Source organism: Vombatus ursinus, unplaced genomic scaffold, assembly GCF_900497805.2.
Source record: "Vombatus ursinus unplaced genomic scaffold, bare-nosed wombat genome assembly UNPS02014906.1, whole genome shotgun sequence".
Taxonomy (NCBI): domain Eukaryota; kingdom Metazoa; phylum Chordata; class Mammalia; order Diprotodontia; family Vombatidae; genus Vombatus; species Vombatus ursinus.
This window is the reverse complement of record NW_020954684.1, coordinates 36,469-56,736: the sequence shown is the minus strand read 5'-3', so window position 1 is coordinate 56,736 and position 20,268 is coordinate 36,469. Positions and strand designations below refer to the sequence as shown.

The 20,268-nt window shown below is 41.2% G+C and overlaps 1 protein-coding gene across 6 annotated transcripts in view; it reads left to right on the top strand.

The window, feature by feature from the left end:
• CHD4 (chromodomain helicase DNA binding protein 4) overlaps positions 1-20,268 on the top strand; it is a 33,577-nt gene that overhangs the window by 3,692 nt on the left and 9,617 nt on the right. For 3 of the 6 annotated variants that reach the window (XM_027843328.1, XM_027843327.1, XM_027843326.1), the window contains exons 3-25: positions 1,488-1,609; positions 1,816-2,031; positions 2,272-2,390; positions 2,512-2,753; positions 4,783-4,910; positions 5,140-5,275; positions 5,412-5,590; positions 5,755-5,994; positions 6,636-6,839; positions 6,961-7,166; positions 7,557-7,688; positions 7,766-7,862; positions 8,854-9,045; positions 9,498-9,698; positions 9,852-9,989; positions 10,152-10,273; positions 10,414-10,587; positions 10,972-11,113; positions 11,205-11,336; positions 11,440-11,557; positions 11,801-11,925; positions 12,281-12,518; positions 12,682-12,857. In XM_027843328.1, the coding sequence (XP_027699129.1) occupies positions 1,488-1,609; positions 1,816-2,031; positions 2,272-2,390; positions 2,512-2,753; positions 4,783-4,910; positions 5,140-5,275; positions 5,412-5,590; positions 5,755-5,994; positions 6,636-6,839; positions 6,961-7,166; positions 7,557-7,688; positions 7,766-7,862; positions 8,854-9,045; positions 9,498-9,698; positions 9,852-9,989; positions 10,152-10,273; positions 10,414-10,587; positions 10,972-11,113; positions 11,205-11,336; positions 11,440-11,557; positions 11,801-11,925; positions 12,281-12,518; positions 12,682-12,857 (3,779 nt within the window). The remainder of the gene's footprint in view (positions 1-1,487; positions 1,610-1,815; positions 2,032-2,271; positions 2,391-2,511; positions 2,754-4,782; positions 4,911-5,139; positions 5,276-5,411; positions 5,591-5,754; positions 5,995-6,635; positions 6,840-6,960; positions 7,167-7,556; positions 7,689-7,765; positions 7,863-8,853; positions 9,046-9,497; positions 9,699-9,851; positions 9,990-10,151; positions 10,274-10,413; positions 10,588-10,971; positions 11,114-11,204; positions 11,337-11,439; positions 11,558-11,800; positions 11,926-12,280; positions 12,519-12,681; positions 12,858-20,268) is intronic. The other 3 variants (XM_027843330.1, XM_027843329.1, XM_027843331.1) reach the window with 2 other exon arrangements.

The window sequence follows — 20,268 nt, the reverse complement described above, 5'->3', positions numbered from 1 at the left end:
TATGGCAAAAAGGGACTGTGTGTTTGGACCACTCTCAATGTCCTAGCTATGTTCTGGTCTTTAAAACAAATTTTTTGGTGATGTAACTCAACCTTTTGTTATCAAATGCCCCCTGTGCATTTATACTGGGTTTCATTATCTTGAGGTCTCTCAAGAAGAATGTCAACCTAAGCTGGGTAAGATACCTGGATCTGGGGCCCTTTTGAAGGGGAAAAGGACAAGAAAGTTCTCAATGAGAACAATTTCTTTCCCCTTTCAAACCTCCCAGCCACTTCCTGTCTGCCCTATATTGGCAGGCTGAGTGCCCTGGGTGGCTTCTGTGGTCAGGAGCCATTTTCCCTCTCCTTAATGGTGAGGTACCTTCCTTACCATCTTTATGATGGGTAGGGGTGGCCAGAGAAGAGGGAATAAGTGAGCTGACATGGATTTCTGTTAAAAAAGAAGCAACATCTGTCCTTCTCCTCCCCCTCAATGCCCCCCTCCCAACCTAGCTCTGCCCAGTAGCCTTGTATATAACCCTAGGCTTTGTGCTAGTGTGCCCAGAACCAAGGGGGAGGGGGAAGCCAGATGGGAGAAGGCTGGGTTGGAGGGTAGTAACAGCTGATTTGACTTGGGCCCAGGGGAGACCAGAGAGAAGAAGCTTGGGATAGGGAAGAGGGGGGAGTAAACTATTAGGGAAGGGGTGGAGAGGAGTATAGGAGGAAACTGTCTTTGGAGATACTATTGGCAGCTGAGCCTAGTATCCAGAGGCTGTGGTTGCCCTGAGTAGCAGTGACCCAAAGGGTCTGGTTAAATGTGAGGCTATGGGGAACCCTGGAGCTGAATTGTTACCCATATTTTCAGCATGTTATTAGAGAAAGAGTTACTGCTATACTTCCTACCTCTCAGCTAGTGTAATTCCCTAGGTTAGGAATATCTTGTCAATTGCAGTGCATCGATAGAATGTTGGGACTTAATTTCTCCTACCCTGTTAGTTACCTTAATTCAGAAGCTGTGTTAGTGTAGGTAAAGAAGATTGCCCTTGTTTTTGTTTTTTGTTGTTGTTGTTGTTGTTTTTGGTTTTGTTTTTTTTTTTTAGGCAATTGGGGTTAAGTGACTTGCCCAGGGTCACACAGCTAGTAAGTGTCCAAGTGTTTGGTCTGAGGCCGGATTTGAACTCAGGTCCTCCTGACTTCAGGGCTGGTGCTCTATCCACTGCGCCACCTAGCTGCCCCAAGAAGATTGCTCTTAATGAGTGGCCCTGGGCCTCTGTAATAGGCCAGAGGTGGCTGACCTGCTATAGTGGCTCTGTTTAATATGCAGACAGCTTTTCCTTGGACTTTTTCTTTTCTGAGTATCAATTTCTTTTAGTCTCCTGGAGGTGAGTGAAGAAGGCAGATTCCCTTCAGAATGGGAGAAATTGTAGGTTGAAGACTCAGCATTGGGTCCTAACATTTCCCTATCTTTCTTCTCCTTCTTTACATCCCACCTTAATGAACATACTTAAGAGAATGAAGAAGACCCAGAGGAAGACTTATCAGAGGCAGAGACTCCTAAACTCAAAAAGAAGAAGAAGCCTAAGAAACCCCGGGATCCTAAAATCCCAAAGAGCAAGCGACAAAAAAAAGAGGTGAGTGAGGGTAGCTAAGGTATGAATGGAGGAAGGGTGGGAAGGAGTCAAAATTATGAGAATTAGGGATAGAGAAGACTTGTGTGTAGGAGGTGGATTTTGTGTAGGAAAGGTCCTGGGATAAGCCAGGTGGCTGTCCCAAGGCCAGCATGTGTGTAGCATGTGTGTGTCTGTCTCCCTTTCCCTCTCCCCCCTCCCTGTTCTAGCGTGTGCTCTTATGCCGGCAGCTGGGAGACAGTTCTGGGGAGGGGCCTGAGTTTGTGGAGGAAGAAGATGAGATGGTTTTGCGATCAGACAGCGAGGGCAGTGACTATACTCCTGGCAAGAAAAAGAAGAAGAAGCTTGGACCTAAGAAAGAGAAGAAAAGCAAGTCTAAGAGGAAGGAGGAGGAAGAAGAGGATGATGATGATGATGACTCAAAGGTACTCAGATCCCTCATGTTCTTTTTTTTCTTTCTCATTCCTTTTATTTCTCTTTCCAAAGTATCTCAATGCCCCTTAGAAGGCTTTCTCTTATAAAGTACCTGACTTCCAGTTCCTCCCCCTTGTAGTATTATCCTGATCTAGTAATTCTCAGCTTCTCAAAGGTTCTTTGTTACTCCTTAATATGTGCCATTGAAAGGACTGCCAGGGCTTTGACTTTCTTCCTTTGGTCTCTTGTAGGAGCCCAAGTCATCAGGTCAGCTACTGGAAGATTGGGGCATGGAGGACATTGACCACGTGTTCTCAGAAGAAGATTACCGCACCCTTACTAACTATAAGGCCTTCAGCCAGTTTGTCCGGTATTTAAGCTAAGACTCAGGGGTCCTTAGGGAAGGGGCATGTACCTCTCTTTTTCATTTTCTAGTCCTGTTATTTTTTCAGTTTATCAACTAGTGTCTGTTTTCATTCTTCTTTCCCCAGACCTCTCATTGCTGCTAAGAACCCCAAGATTGCAGTTTCCAAGATGATGATGGTTCTAGGGGCCAAGTGGCGAGAGTTCAGCACCAACAACCCCTTCAAGGGCAGTTCTGGGGCCTCAGTGGCAGCTGCAGCTGCTGCTGCTGTGGCTGTGGTGGAGAGTATGGTAACTGCAACTGAAGTTGCTCCTCCTCCACCCCCTGTGGAAGTACCCATCCGCAAGGCCAAAACCAAGGAGGGCAAAGGTTAGTGAGATAAGATAGGAGTGTGTCGAAAAGTCTGGTCCTAGGATCTTTTCTTACCTCAAGGTTGAATTTGGATCTCAGGTTTAGAGTGGAGGAGTTTGGGGAAAATTATGTTGGTGAAACTAGTTTAGGAAATACTATAAGGAGGATTGTTTCCTTTTTTTAGACCTACTGCCCAATGATATGTTCAGTTCAGCAAACTTGTGTTAAGTGTCATATGTGGAAGGCACTGTGCTTGGCTCAGGGGACGACTTACAAAGATAAAAGCAAAATAATCTTCAAGGAGCTTGCATTCTCCTGGGGAGGTGGGTAGGTAGGGGAAGATGTGTTCTGTATGGCAGTATGAGGAGGGAAATAGCACTGACATTTGGGGGTATCAGGAAGGGCTTCGCAGAAGAAGTGCCAGCTATACTGATCCTTAAAGGGAAATAAGGAGTCTAAGAAGCAGGGATGAGAAGATAACACTTCAGGAATGAGGGACATTGAGTTTGGGAAGCTGATTTAATCAAATTTGGCTACAGCATAAAGTGTGAAGGGGAGTAATTTGATAAGCCTGGAGTCAGATTGTGGTGGGCCCTATTGCCAGGCTGAGGAGGTAGAACTTTTGTCCTAAAGGCAGTATGGATTTTTGAGTAGGAAGGGGAGTGGGGCACAGAGGTAGTGACATGATCAGATGTGTTATAGGAATATTAATTTGTCAGCTGTGGGGAGGAGTATTGGAGAAGGGAAGGATTGGAAGCAGACACAGCAATCTGTTAAGGTAGTCTAAAATCTTTTGATGGCTGAAACTAGAGTGGTAGCTCTGTGACTGGACAGAAGAGAATGGGTGAATTGACAGGACTGGGTAATTCATTGTACAAGTGGAGTTTGAGGTACTGATAGAATAACCAGGTGGAGGTGTTGTAGAAGCAGAATCAATAGGTCTTCGTAATTGATTGGACTTGGGAGGTGAAAATGGAAGAGGTGACTAGGATAAATAGGGAAGTTTAGAAATGGGGTTTTTCAGTGGGGAGATCATAAACTTTGTTTTAGACTTACTGTTTTTGAAATACTGCTGGAACTTCCACATGGATATGTCTAGCAGGCAATTAATGATGCCGGACTGAGAACTTAGGAAAGAGTAGAATGGATAGGGGCAGCTAGGTGGCGCAGTTGATAGAGCTCCAGCCTTGGAGTCAGGAAGACCCAAGTTCAAATCCGGCCTCAGACTTACTAGCTGTGTGACCCTGGGCAAGTCACTCAACCCTGATTGCCTCACCAAAAAAGCAAAACAAACAAAAAAGACAACAAAAAAAGAGTAGAGTGGATATATAGATTTGTGAGTCATCTTTATACATGATAATAGAACTCATGGGAGCAGATGAAGTGATCTAGAAAGAAGATGTAAAGAGAAAAGGGCTGAGGACAGAGTCCTGGGGGACATCTACTCTGTGGAGTTAGGAGATGAAAGATGGTCTAGCATAGGTTCCTGAGAAAGATAGATCAAGTAGATAGGAAAAATCAGGAGAGAGCAGTGTTATGAAAACCAAGGGAAGAAAAAATATCCAGGTACATATGGTGGTGGGATGGGAGTGGGGTCCGCAGTGTCAGAAAAAACTGTAGAGAAATCAAGAAGGATGGAAAATGCCATTGAATTTAGCAGTTACGTGGTTGGCAAAAAGTTCAGTGGAGTAGTGGGGTTGAAAGCCAGATTGGAAGAGTTGGAGAATGTGAGTAGGTGATGAGGAAGTAGAGGCAAAGAGTGAGCATGGATGATTTTTTTTCCAAAATTTTGGCAGTGAAAGGGAAGAAAGTGATCAGTAGCTTGAGGGGTATGGTAAGATAAGGTTAAATGAAGTGTGTGGGTTTTTTTTTTCTTTTAAAGGAAGTGGTAAACCTGACAAAATTTGTAGATAACAGGGATGGAGTCAGAAATAGGAGGAGATTAAAGGTGAATGAGGGAATAAGGTCAATAAGGCAAGCTTCTGGAGACTTTAGAGAGTTGGTATTTGCATTTGACTTTCCTTTCCTTTCCTTTCCTTTCTTTTAGGTCCTAATGCCCGACGGAAGCCTAAAGCTAGCCCCCGTGTGCCTGATGCTAAGAAGCCTAAACCGAAGAAGGTGGCACCTCTGAAAATCAAACTGGGAGGCTTTGGCTCTAAACGCAAGAGGTCTTCGGTGAGTGGTAGGGTCACCAAATCTTAAGGAGGAAGGATCCTGGAACAGGATACAGCAGTAGAGATACAAGTGTGGGAGGTTATGGGCAGAGTTGTTACAGTAGACATCTAGTACTCCCTTCTAGTATCCTAACACTTTCCCTGAAAGGGAAGAATGGTACTTTCCTCACCATATACATATTCCCCTTGACTAAGACTTTCTATATCTCTGATCCCTTTCATCCTTCTAGAGTGAAGATGATGACCTGGATGTGGAATCTGACTTTGATGATGCTAGTATCAACAGTTACTCTGTGTCAGACGGTTCAACTAGTCGGAGCAGCCGCAGCCGCAAGAAACTCAGAGCTACCAAAAAGAAAAAGAAAGGTGTGTTTCTCTTATGTCTTTGTATGGTTGTTGGTGAGGGCTCAAATCCCCTAAAGATAGGCCTGAGACTCGGGGGTGGTATCATAATGGGTGGCGGGTTGTGCTACTTACTGGGCTTCCCCTCTTCCTTGCCTAGGCGAGGAGGAGGTGACTGCTGTGGATGGTTATGAGACAGACCACCAGGACTACTGTGAAGTGTGCCAGCAAGGAGGCGAGATCATCCTGTGTGATACCTGTCCCCGTGCGTACCACATGGTCTGCCTGGATCCTGATATGGAGAAGGCCCCGGAGGGCAAGTGGAGTTGTCCACACTGTGTGAGTACTGGTCAACTATGGGCCCCTTTGGATCTGGGGGAGGTTGTATTCTGTGGGATTACAGGGATGAAGCTTATGAGATTTGGGGGAAAGGAATTGGTTTTGGGGAAAAGGTAGGTCAAGAACTGTAGGGGGTGGAACCTAGCTGTGATCCTTTACCATAGGAAAAGGAGGGTATCCAGTGGGAGGCAAAGGAGGACAACTCTGAAGGTGAAGAAATCCTAGAAGAAGTTGGTGGTGACCCTGAGGAGGAGGATGATCATCACATGGAGTTCTGCCGTGTCTGCAAGGATGGTGGGGAACTGCTTTGCTGTGACACCTGCCCCTCCTCCTACCATATCCACTGCCTGAATCCCCCACTCCCAGAGATCCCCAATGGCGAATGGCTTTGTCCTCGTTGCACAGTGAGTGCCTGACTTGAAGGTGTAGGGGGGGAATGGAATTCACAGCTTACAGCATTATTGTTATTATGTAGTACCCAAAGCATTGTGAGAGTAAAGAAGGCAAGGGATTGATTGGGAACTAGGAAAGTGACTTATTTGGCTCTGAAGCAGTTTCTGTCTACCTAGCTTTTATAAAACCCTAGGCTTCTGGTGATTTTGGGATTCATGTGTTATGGGACTATTCTGGAATGTTGTAGGGCAGGAGAGTTAATGTTTTGCCAACTGTTCAGAGGGTATGAAGTAGTGTAGTCTTGGTCCAGAGCACTCTGTTCCTGTCTCTGCCTCAACACCCTGCCTCAGGGACCCTATCAATTCACAGTGGTTTGTTGGAGCCACTTAATGCTGTATAATTTTCCATAAGGAAAATCCAGGCCTCCAAGTCTATTGATTTTCCCAGCTTAATTGTCCTGTATCATTTTTTGAGAACTAGGCATTTGGGTGGTGAAAGAGATTAGGTTTGAAATAAGTACTAGATGAGGATAAGAAATAGATAAGATTTTCCCTCTTTCTGTCCCTATAAACCTCTGACTGTACTGATATGTAGGGTGTGTTAGGCCTTTTTTTTTAGAGCTGTGTTTTTGTGTTTAATTATCTTTCTTTAGTGCCCTTCACTGAAAGGTAAAGTTCAGAAGATCCTGATCTGGAAATGGGGGCAGCCACCATCCCCTACACCAGTGCCCCGACCCCCCGATGCTGACCCCAATACTCCTTCCCCTAAGCCTTTGGAGGGGCGACCTGAACGGCAATTCTTTGTGAAGTGGCAAGGCATGTCCTACTGGCACTGTTCCTGGGTGTCAGAACTACAGGTAAGCCCTCATGAAAGAGGCTGGATGAGTGAGATGAAGTACAGGAGTTAAGGGAAAAGGTAATATTCCTAAAGGATAATATCCCATTTGATACCTACTTTTTTTTTTCCCCTATTGCCAGCTGGAGCTTCACTGCCAAGTGATGTTCCGCAACTACCAGCGTAAGAATGATATGGATGAACCACCATCTGGAGACTTTGGTGGGGAGGAAGAAAAAAGCCGTAAGCGAAAGAACAAAGACCCCAAGTTTGCAGAAATGGAGGAACGCTTCTACCGCTATGGGATTAAACCTGAGTGGATGATGATTCATCGAATCCTCAACCACAGGTACCAGTAAAGCTTGTGGTTGTCACAGAGACAGCCTTGGCCTTAAGGGGTCACTGGGATTGGCAGGGGTGGAGGGATAAGATGTCTGTGAAAGAGAATTAGGATTCACTTTTTTCTGTTACTGAGACTGAGCAAATAGAAAGTTTGTCAGTGTCTTGTACAAAATAGGTGTGTGATTAATATTAAAGGAATATTAGTGTTTGAGCTGTTAGGAGAGGAAAGGGGCAGGGGGGATATTGCTCTTGATCTGAAGACAAGAGCTTATAACCCTGGAGGCAGAGTTCGATTTCCTAGTTTGCAGTATTTGTTATTCAGGTCTGTCTACCTCAAGAACCTGAAGAAATAGAGTTGCCTATTCTGACAATTCTTTCTTTTTCTTTGGTGCCACAGTGTGGATAAAAAGGGTCATGTTCACTATTTGATCAAGTGGAGGGACTTGCCCTATGATCAGGCATCCTGGGAGAGTGAGGATGTAGAGGTGCAAGACTATGACCTCTTCAAGCAGAGCTACTGGAATCATAGGTGAGTATTTGAGTGGCTTCAGAGTGGGAGAGAAGGGACATTGGAAGGCTAGGCATCTAATGCTATCTCTTCTTTAGGGAGCTAATGCGGGGTGAGGAAGGACGTCCTGGCAAAAAGCTCAAGAAGGTTAAGCTGAGGAAGTTGGAGAGGCCCCCTGAAACCCCTACAGTTGATGTGAGTTGTGACAGAGAAGAGGAAATGACTTATTTAGGTGGGAGATGGATCTTGTCTCCATCCAGGCCGTGCTTCATTTGATAGCAGTGCTATAAATAATGACCTGTTCTCTCTAGCTCTAATTGTTTTAGTAAGTCTCCTTTTCCTCCCTTCATCATACCTCTGAATCAGAGAGGGCTTTGTTTCCTCTCATTCCAGCTAGCAGGGAAACTAAAGCATAGAGGTGGAAAAGGGGGCAGGGGAGGATGAAAGGTTTGCTTAAGGTCATGAAAAAAAGTCTGAAGAAAAGTAACATGGTATTAATGGAAAGAGTGCTACACTTGGAGTCAGGAGAGACTTGGGTTTGAATCTGCCTTTTGACATTTAGCTGTGTAATGTGGGCAAATCACTTAATGTCTCTTAGCTCTTTTTTTTAATCATCTGTAAAATGGGAGTGTTAATACCTATTAGTTATCTGCCTTACTCAGTGTTTATGAGGATCAAATGAAAAGGTTTACTTTTACATATATTAATAACATCATTAGCCCATATTTATATGTCCTTTGTTGAGTTGAGCCTAGATCTCATTACTCCTGATCTTCATCCCAAGGCTCTTTTCCTCTCTGGTGTTCTGTTGTGGAGAATAGACAGGAAAGTTGTCACAGTGAACCTTAGGAAGATATGTGGTATAAATAGGTTTACTTAGTTTGGAGAATTCTATGACTTAAGAGATTATTAAATTACGGAGGAACACTAGAGTTTGTTTTCCTGAAAATCTTTTAATACTAAAACCTCCCTTTGTTTGGTGGGTTAGTTACCATTCTACCAAGAGGAAGAGGTTAGGACAAGGGCAGAGGGGAAATACTCACTTCTAAGGATCCTTTGCATAGGCTTTCTTGTTGATAGGTAAGTGGGCTGGAAAAGACACTTAGTATTACAAAGTCAGTTTTGTCTTCTTAGAATATAAGCCATCACCTGCCAGTTTCTGACTTCCCACTATTTTTTCTTTCAGCCAACAGTGAAGTATGAGCGGCAGCCTGAGTACTTAGATGCCACTGGTGGTACTTTACATCCCTATCAGATGGAGGGATTGAACTGGTTGCGCTTCTCCTGGGCCCAGGGCACTGACACCATCTTGGCAGATGAAATGGGCCTGGGCAAGACTGTTCAAACAGCTGTCTTCCTCTATTCTTTGTACAAGGAGGTGAGAAAGAGCATGTCCTATTAATTAACTTTTTCTGTCTTCTCAAAACTATATTCATGTATTGCAGAGCCTTTTACTTAGTGCTGAGGTAGGAGAGGAGACTAATTCCTATTCTTGGAGAATTTGGTATAATGGGGGAGATAAGAAAGAAAAAATTATTACACAACAAAGTGTAACTAATGGCAGACAGAGCTATGTCAGTATCTGTGCAGGACAGGTATGCCAATTTGATCAGACCTGTGGGAGGGATTAGTCTGAGAAGGCCCCATGGAAAGTTTTGAAGGAGGGTCAAAACAGTTTAGGAGGGGAGAAGGTTGAAAACTGATGCTGGCCCTTTTTGTTCTTTTTCAGATTCTTGGCAGGGAGGTTGGGGAGTTATAGTGTATAGAGTGGTTTATAGACATGGGTAGTATAAGGACCTAAACTCTTCTCTCCTCCCTCTTCCACCCCAGGGTCATTCAAAAGGCCCTTTCCTAGTGAGTGCCCCACTCTCTACAATCATCAACTGGGAGCGAGAGTTTGAGATGTGGGCTCCAGACATGTATGTGGTAACCTATGTTGGGGACAAGGATAGTCGTGCCATTATCCGTGAAAATGAGTTCTCTTTTGAAGACAATGCTATCCGTGGTGGCAAGAAGGCTTCAAGAATGAAGGTATCTCAGAGGGAAACTATCAAGAGGGAGGAATAGCCCTTTCTGGCCAAGCCTATTCCCTTGGGATAAAGCAAAAGGGATGCCCTGGTATCTGGAAGATGCTGCTCACAATAGTGGGGCTAAGCATCAGTATTGGGCCCCTTTCCTTTGCAGAAGGAAGCATCTGTGAAGTTTCATGTGTTGCTGACTTCCTATGAACTGATCACCATTGACATGGCCATTCTGGGCTCCATTGATTGGGCCTGCCTGATTGTGGATGAAGCTCATAGGCTTAAGAACAATCAGTCTAAGGTAAGCAAAGTCTTTGGCCTCTTTTGTTAGATGCTATTGATTATTGAAGGTGGGGAATCTGAAGGGCCAGTTTGGGATTCTCTGGAGTCATGCTGGGGCTCATAGTTGGCAGGAAATGATCTGTTTTCCTTTCCCTCTTACCTTTCTCCTCTGCCCTACTAGTTTTTCAGGGTCCTCAATGGCTACTCCCTCCAGCACAAGTTACTACTAACAGGAACTCCTCTACAGAATAACTTAGAGGAGCTCTTCCACCTGCTTAATTTCCTCACTCCAGAAAGGTTCCAGTAAGTATTCTTTCATTTCAGCACATCGTTTCTCATATCCATTCTACTCTGTACCCTTATTTTTTTTCCTGTTTATCACATACTTCTCCATCTTTTTTTTTTCCCATTCTCTGATAAACTTCCTTTTTTTCTTGATAAAGCAACCTGGAGGGTTTCCTAGAGGAGTTTGCTGACATTGCCAAGGAGGACCAGATCAAGAAATTGCATGACATGTTGGGACCTCATATGCTGCGGCGACTTAAAGCTGATGTCTTCAAGAACATGCCCTCCAAGACAGAGCTGATTGTGCGTGTGGAACTGAGCCCCATGCAGAAGTGAGTTGGAGGAATGTTCCTCGAAGGGACAAGAGAAACACTAAGTCCACCAAAAATATCTAAGAAAATCTGCTTGTCCCCCATAATATGTCTAATATCCACACTTTGCTCCATTCTAGGAGTATTCCAGTTCTGGGGCATCTGGTGGTAGGGAACAAGTGGGGCCTGAAGATACTATCAGTACCAGTGCCTTTTTTCCAGTTTTAGTCAAGTTCTAAGCAGTTTGCAAGTCATCTTATGGTCTTTTAGGTTCAACCTAATTACTTTTAGACTCTAAACTTAGGATTTTTAAAAATTCTCTGGGTTCCCCAAAAAGAAGGGAAGATAACCACACCTTAGAGTTGTCTTGAAGTTTGGTAGTATGACTTTCTGTTCTGTCTGCAGGAAATACTACAAGTACATTCTAACCCGAAACTTTGAAGCACTCAATGCTCGGGGTGGTGGCAATCAGGTTTCCCTACTTAATGTGGTGATGGATCTCAAAAAGTGCTGTAACCACCCTTACCTCTTCCCTGTAGCTGCCATGGTATGTCTTGAAACTTCTATTTTTTTTTTAATGTCATCTGAATTGCTTCCTTGTCTTCCATTTTATTTTTCTTTCCTACCTTTTATTCTAGGAAGCACCAAAGATGCCCAACGGGATGTATGATGGCAGTGCCCTAATTCGAGCATCAGGGAAGCTACTTTTATTGCAGAAAATGCTCAAGAACCTCAAAGAGGGTGGCCACCGTGTGCTCATTTTCTCACAGGTATCCAGTGTGTTGGGTTAAAGTATAGGAGAGTTAGATGAAGAGATGGTTCTTAGTGGGAAGAGAACTCAACTCATGTATATCAAATATATTCTCTTCTTAGATGACTAAGATGTTGGATCTGTTAGAGGATTTTTTGGAACATGAAGGTTATAAGTATGAGCGAATTGATGGGGGAATTACTGGGAACATGCGTCAGGAGGCCATTGACCGCTTTAATGGTAAGAAGTTGGGATACATATATGTATGTACTGGAAGAAAGGGGATAAACCAAAACACCGTCAGATTTGTCTTTTGAGTAGTCACTTCCTTTTTTCTACACCTAAGTTTTCCCATTTATACCTGCCACAGGGGAAATTTTTGGGTAGGGAAGGAAATGCAGAGTTTACCTCTGGCTTAAAAGGTGTGTGTGATTATTTCAGAAGGATATTTAAAATGGCATTTTTTATTTTCTTTTTTTCCAGCACCTGGTGCTCAGCAGTTTTGCTTTCTTCTTTCTACTCGAGCTGGGGGCCTGGGAATCAATCTGGCTACTGCAGATACTGTTATCATCTATGACTCTGACTGGAACCCCCATAATGACATCCAGGTGAACAGGATCAGACTCAAAAGTGATGAGCATTGATACTGTTTGTTTATGTAAAGGGTCCCCTACCTTTTATGAGTTGATGCCTAAATGAATGGAAAACAGAAGTTTTACTTTTCATAACTTTTAATTTTTTTGTGAGTAAGAGATTGGGCGTAGTGGTCATGCTTTCAAGGAACAATGCCTCAATTCCATCTTATTCTAGCATCTAGGTTGGGAAGATTGATATCTCAACAACAGGAAGCATTACAGGCATTGGTACTTTGATGTGGTTAGAAGTCCAGAGGCGAGTGTCAGTGGATCAGGGAAACAAGGTTATAGATATTCAGTTTTTTCTTCTATTCCTAACTTCCTGTAGGCTTTTAGCAGAGCCCATCGCATTGGTCAGAATAAGAAAGTGATGATCTACCGTTTTGTGACCCGTGCTTCAGTAGAGGAGCGCATCACACAAGTGGCAAAGAAGAAGATGATGCTTACGCATCTTGTAGTAAGGCCTGGCCTAGGCTCTAAGACTGGCTCCATGTCCAAGCAGGAGCTTGATGATATCCTCAAGTTTGGTACTGAGGAACTATTCAAGGATGAAGCCACTGATGGAGGTAAGGATTTGGTTGAGTCTTTTAGCTTAGTATACAGTGTTAGAGAGTATTTGTGGGAGTTGGAGTGATAGATCTTCCAGGAGAAAGTAACTTAAATTTTTTGACTCATTGTGTTCCACCAAATACCTCCTGGTGCTCCACATGGGATACTGTTTTCTCATAGGAGGAGACAATAAGGAAGGAGAAGACAGTAGTGTTATCCACTATGATGACAAGGCCATAGAGCGACTACTGGATCGAAATCAGGATGAAACAGAAGACACAGAACTTCAAGGCATGAATGAATACCTGAGCTCCTTCAAGGTGGCCCAGTATGTGGTGCGGGAAGAGGAAATGGGGGTAAGTGACAATGGGAAATCCGGGACCAGAAAATCAGGAATAGTGTGGTATTTAGAATGGGGAAGAATCCATTCTTCAGGTGTAAATTTCTCTATTCTTAAATTCAGGTTGTCTAAACTGACCTTTGTCCCATCAGGCTTTTGGTGGCTCTTGCCAGTCTTCTTAATTCTCTGTCTCCTCTGTTTTCTTCTTAATCCATTTGCTTCTGAAGGATATTCACTGATAGCCTACTCCATTGCCTTATGTAGTGTGGAGGTTTTCAAATGTTAAGCCAGAGAAAGTAAACATTGTGAGGTTCTACCATATTAGAAAGACTTGAAGCATAATCATGTCTTTTCAAGGCTGGCTTCAGTTTGCAGAAGCTCATTGCGAGGAGGTGAGATACTTTTTGATGAATTCTTTGGCCATAGGAAAAATACAAAGTGAACCTCAGGCCTGGTTGTCATCCTGCTTCTACAATGACAGTGGCATAGTAGTGGAGGATAGAGCAAATTGGTGCTATGGGGAGGGTGGCAAAAAAAAAAAAAATGTTGACAACATGTTTAAAGAGAACAACCAAAAAAAGACAGAGACCAAAGGTTTGTAGTTGTTGCAAAAATCTCTTGCATCACTGTCATGAATACTGTCTCTCCTCAACTAGAGAGTCTGTCTGTATGTGATGAATATGACTGGGGCCAAATGACAAAACCAAAAAATAAAATTTATTATGTACTGATAAGAAGAAACTGGTTACCATTGTGTCAAACTGCCTGTACACAGTCAAAAGTAGTGATTTGTTACAAGAAGTATAGAAATCAATTCTCAATGAGAACATGTGGTATACATTTGAGGTAATTCCAGTCCGACCTATTTAAAATTGCTATTGATGCAGAATAATAATAGGGTAAAGATAAAAGAATAGACGATGAAGGGGCAGCTACATGGCACAATGGATAGAGCACTGATCCTGGAGTCAGGAGGACCTGAGTTCAAATGCGGCCTTGTGTACTTTTTAGCTGTGTAATCCTGGGAAAGTAAGTCACTTAACCTTTTGATTTTCTCATCTATAAGATGAGAGGGTTATAGTTGTCTAAGGGATCCTTTGTGGCATTTTTTTGAGGCCCTTAATTATTATCCTGGTTGCCTTCTTAGATATACTTTGCAGTTTACTAGTGTTTATAAAATGTGCACTGAGAAATGAACATTAATACTCCAGATATGGTTTGACTATGGTAGAAATTGGTGAGACTATCCCTGGTCCTTGACACTATACTTCTGTTTAATGCAGCATATTAGCTATAGTTAACTTTCTTGGCTGCCATATCACATTGCTGATGTATGTCAAGTTTGCTATTCATTAAGCCACCCCCAATATTTTTCTTTTTCTTTATTGATATTTTTTGTTTTTTATATCATCCCAGTGCCTCTCCCCCTTTCAGAGAGCTATCCCATAAAGTGAATGGTATTTTTAAAAGTAGAAAAAAGAAGTCAGAAAACTGATTGAAACATTGAGAAATTCTAAAAACGTGTGCAGTGTGTAATACCTGTGAACCTCCATGTCCATCTCCATGAAGGGTCCCTAGTCTTTTTCAAATGAACTGCTGCTTAAGCATGCGTTTACTGTGTTGTACTTACAAAATTGGTTTTTTGAACCAGTGTTAATGCTTTACATTTATCCCTATAATCATCATCTTAATAGATTCAGCCCACTGTTTTAGCTTGTCCAAGATCTTTCTGAATCTTGACTGTTGCCCTCAGTATTTTAGCTATTCTCAACTTTGTGTTAGTTGTAGACTTGATAAGCATGCCAGCTATATCTTTATTTCTTTAAAATTGTTGAACAACACAAGATCAAACATAAATTCTGGAGTCATTCTACTGGATGTTGCCTTCCCAGCTGATGTACCATTAATGGCTACTTTTGGGGTTTAGCCATTCAGCCAGTTCTGAATCTACTTTATTTTACTGTTGTTTATACCAAATCTCCCCATTTTTTTCCCTACAAGAATAGAAGGTGAAATTTTATAACCTACTTTGCCAAAACCTAGGCAAAGTATTTACAACATTGCTTTGATTACCCGGTTGGTATCCATGTCACAGAGGGAAATATGACTAGTCTAGCATGACTTGTTCCTGATGAAGTCAGTCCAGTCTTTGTGCTTGCTGCTCTCTTTTCTCAATGGTCCCGCCATCTTTTTTCACAGTATGTTCTAGAATTTTGCCAGAAATTGGAGTTAAGCCCACTGGCCTGTAGTTTGCAGACTTCTTTCTCTTTTTGAAAATCATTGATGTTGTACCTCTCTCTTGTTCTCTGTGATCTTTCAAAGAACATTGACAGTGGTTCAGCAGTTACATTCCCCAGCTCTTTTCAGTGCCCTGGAATACAGTGTGTCCTGGGAATTGAACTCATCAAGGCAAAGATGCTGTCTTCCTATCTCTTTATTTATCTTGGGTATCCCCTCTCCATTAGCCACTTTTGTTCTGTCCTTTGCATTCCAGTGATTATTCTCCTTGGCAGAGGGAAAAAATAGAAGTGTAACAGGGACAGAGCAGCTCTGCCTTTTTTCTGTTTTCTGTTATTGTCTGATCCACCCTGAGCAGTAACCCCAATAATTCTTTTTCCCTTCCAATATACTTAAAAGAAAGGCTTTGATTTTTGCACTTTACTTACCCTGAGAGCTTTGCTTCATTCTTTGCCTTGGTACTCCTAATACTATTTTTTTACGGGACTGTGCTACACTTTTGTATTCATCTTCTTTTACCTGCTCTTGTTTACATCTTCTTTATGTGTCTTCAGAAATTTAAAATGGTTGGTGAGTTCCCTCTTCATCCACATTGGTCTCCATAGATAGCTCCCCATTTTTTTTCCCCATAGGACTTGTTTCCCTATGTCCCTAGAAAGTTGGTTTTGTTTTTTTTTTTTCTCTAGAGCTTTCTCTCCTTCCTGGGCTGATGACTGGAAAGTGGATGAGTATTCATTTTGTTTCTAGTCATTTACTGCTACAAAGAATTGCTACATTGAATATTTTGGTAAATACGGGACCTTTCTTCCTATGAAATTTTAGTCCATGGTCTGCTAATTATTCTTTCTTTGAAGCTTTTGGAATTTTTTCTTTCAAAATCAGACTATTTCTGGTTTTCCTGTTATATCACATTCTAAGATGGAATAGTCTTTTTTCCCAAAAGTTCCATCATTACTTTAAAAAAAAGTATTGCATTTAAAAACACTGTATCTATGCCTTTTTTTTTTTTTAAATATACACACCCAATCTTTTCCAGGTTGCTCCTCTGCCTTTTAACAAAGAAAAACAATAGGGGGCAGCTAGGTGGCGCAGTGGATAGAGCACTGGCCCTGAAGTGAGGAGGACCTGAGTTCAAATCTGGCATCAGACCAAACACTTGACACATACTAGCTGTGTGACCCTGGGCAAGTCACTTACCCCCAATTGCCTAAAAAGGAAAAAAAAAAAGATATGTTGAAGTAGGAGTCGTTTCCCCAAGACACAAGCATGGATTGGACCAGATGGCCACTGAGGTCCCTTCCAGCAAAGAAAAACAATTACCAAAAACTTCATTCTCTCTCTCTCTTTTTTTTTTTTTTTAAGGCAATTGAGGTTAAGTGACTTGCCCAAGGTCACACAGCTAATAAGTGTCAAGTGTTTGGTCTGAGGCTGGATTTGAACTCAGGTCCTCCTGACTTCAGGACTGGTGCTCTATCCACTGCACCACCTAGCTGCCCCTAAAAACTACCTTGTCTTACAGCATATGTAGCATTCCACTCATTTAGTCCCCTATCTACTAAGAGGTAGGGATCAGTAATTTTTATCGTCTATTCTCTAGGTTCCTATCATTTCTGTCCAAGCAAGTTCTTCCTTATTAGTGAGAATAGAATTTTCCTTTGTTGGTTTTCTCAAGCTTTTAAAGAATAAAATTATCATCAAGGCAAGTCAAGATATTAACTACTTGGCCTTTGGCAGAAAAAGTTACAGCAGATGTCTGGATAAATACAGTACTTGCCTCTTAGACCTGTCAGGTGTTCTCTTAGGTTATACTTGAACTTGTGTCTAATATCTCATTCTGAACAGGTGATCTATAGATCACTATACATTTTATATATATAGATATGTATATAGTTATCTATTTGATACTTTAAAAATCTGTATGTATACTTAGTGGGTTTTTTTTATTGTTACTAAATTTTATTTTGCTTTTTCAACTAACAAATCTATTTTTTCTCCCTCCTACCTCCACTTGTATTTTTGTACATATGGGTCCTTTTCCTCTCTCAGAATTAGTACATATTTGGTGATGTTAGTGTAGAAGTGGACATTGGGGGTGACAGCAAAAAATAATGGAAAAATTCAGCTCTAGTAGTAAAAAGCAACAAGGTCAAAGATTCATAGATTAGATAGTCTTTTATATATCATAAATGAATACTTTCTCTAGATCTGCATTTTCCTTAGTGAAGGGAACTTTTGGCAAAAAAATTCTTTGTTTTTTTACACCACAATAATTTTCTGCTACCTGTTTAAACACCTCTCTTGTAACAAAGAAAAACAGTTAAGCAAGATATCAACTCTGTCATCATATTCCATAGCCATAGTATATTCTTGCCTCCAGTCTGCAGATGTTTTTTTTCATCTGTCTTCTGGAACTAGTGGTGATCATTGCATTTAATCTTTTAATGTTTTAATTTACATTATCGTAGTCATAGTGTATGTTCTGTTTCTGCTCTTTTTACTTTACATCATTTCACAAAAGCCTGCCTATTTCTCTGAATTCTTCATTTATCATTTCTAAAAGGATAATAACATTGCATTGTGTTCATATGCCATGGGTTATTCATCCATTGTCCACTTGATGGGTATTCATTTTGTTTCTCATCTTTTCGTACCACAAAAAGTGCTGGGTTGAATTTTTTAGGCATACAGTGGTCCTTTCTTCCTGACGTTAACCTCGTTGGAGTATATGCCTAGTAGTGCCATTAGTGGGTTGAAAGTTATAAACATTTTAGTGACTTTCAGCGTAATTATTATAAATTGTTTTCTAGAATGGTTGTACCAATTCATGTTTCTCTGAACAGTTTATTTGTATGCCTGACTTCCCCATTGACTATGTTCATCATTCATTATTTTTACCAGTTTGATGGATATGAGGTGAAATCTCCAATTTTATAAAATCTGGATTTCTGTTATTAATGTGGTTTTCTTACATGACTGGTAGTAGTTTGTATTTTTCTTTTGAAAATTATGTGTTTATATTCTTTGCCTTCTCTGTTCTTCACCCAAATATTATCTACAATATATTTTCCTTTGTCTAGGCCCTGGTTTTCTTTATAGGATTACATTTTAATATATAATACTATTCCATTCCACCATTTTACTAGAATGGATAGGACTGTCTTGGGAAGTAGTGGATTCCTGCCACAGAAGTCATCTAGTGGAAGCTAGGTGCCTGTTTGTGAGGTATGTTGTAGTGAAGATTCTTTTCCAGGTGTGGATTAAACTAGATGGTTACTGAGGTCCTGCAATGATGAGATTTTGTGTTGAATCAGGCATATCCTTCCAGAATCATATTGTATTCATGGACCTCATCTCACCAAGTTTCTTATGATGAGGTCAAATTAGCCTCTTTGTGTTAGGATATCTGATTTACCTTGTTTGTTACCCATACTTTGTACATTTCTGTAAAGACATCTGAAGCCATGGGTTTTAATTACAGGCTCTTTTCTTAGAGTTTTATATTCCTGTGAACTTGTAGGGTTATCTCTACTGCTATTCTTTTTCTTCCTACAATGTAGCTACTCTGTGGTATCTAGCTTTGTGTGGCTGTACATTGACAGTTTTTCCTTCCCATTACCAAATTCTTGGGGGGGAAATCATGGACCTTATTGCTGAAAAAATGCAATTAAGAAAGCATTAGTTACTGTCAATCTATATGCTTATATCTGCATCTCTACAAATTCTTAGAAAATAGCTTATAAACTTATCTAGGTCATCCTAGATAAGTCATTCATGAAAATGGTAGGGAACAATCAGACTTTCCAAAATGACATTCTGTAGTAGACCATATCTTTACAGTTACCCAGTCATTTGAAAAGTGCAGAAATGTGTAAGAGCCCCACTGTATTTATTTCTTGACTATTAAGAAGATTTGATAGAATAAAATATCAAGGTAAAGATTTTCCTCCTAAAGGAAATCCCTATCTCTGATGAATTTTAAAATCACATAAGATCCTTTTAAATCCATAATGACAAATTTATTTGACTTTCTGCTTATTACCAACAAGTAGGACAGAAAACATAGGAAGATATGTACTTAGTGAATGTTTTCCATAATCATGGAGAATATCTAGCATGGAGTCAGAATGGAAGAGGGATTATTTCATAGACATGTTGAGATTCTCCCAGTGTTCCTAGAGCATCTGCCTAGGAATGTTGCATAATCTCCTAAATGAGAGCCATAATAACTCAAATTTGGCCTAACTACCCAGATAAGGAACCAGGTGGATAAAAGAAATCTATTGTCTAGATTTATACAGTTGAATGGAAAGTCTATAGAACTAACCCATCAGTACATATGTCACACAAATATTGTGGATGAACAACGCATTTTGTTCATAATTGAATGTTGAAGGAGAGACGGCTGGGTTGTACTTGAGAAATTGTGCATTGCTTTTAATGATTCTGTGTTTCTTGAAATAAAGATCTATATTTAAAACAGTATGTGATGTATGGCTGTCAGTAATGGAAAACCAAAGGCCCCAAAGAATTAGAATTTTGGTCATGAATAGGGCAGTGGTGGATATAAATAGTCTGTATGAAGCCTATCACCAAAGAATGGCATAGGGGAAGTGGAATAAGGAATAGCATGCAGAGGATATATGACTAGGAGGTAGATGAGCCATGTAGTGATGGTGAAGTATAACTGGTAGCCTTTGAGCTCTAGTAATGTTCATGTACATCAGGAGGTTTGGTAAAAGAATCTCAGCTCATTGGTTGAGTTCTCCTGTGGAAGAAGTATAGGAGGTCATGAACAAGTTGCACAGTATGAAAGGGCATCAGTGGGTTGCAATCTAGTCTGCTGAAGGTAATACCCACAATTATTGGATCTGTGTTCTTGTTGAAGTATGCATTATGGAAGTACTTGGAAGATCATGTTACTGTGTGCCTGAGGCATAAAAGCCCTATTGGACACTTCATGTTACATGTGTGTAAAGAACTGTAAAAAATACTTGGTTGTTGCTGGTGTTGGTGAATCTAGGGGAAGGGATCCTGAACCTCTGGTCATTAGTGTGTGAAAAATAATGAATTTTAAATGACTTTGTAGGGGAACAAACATTTGGACATAGTAATAAGGATTTGGGGGTTTACAAAGCATATGTAAATAGATGGCAAAGTTCTATCTAAATATGCTTGTGACTTTTATTTCA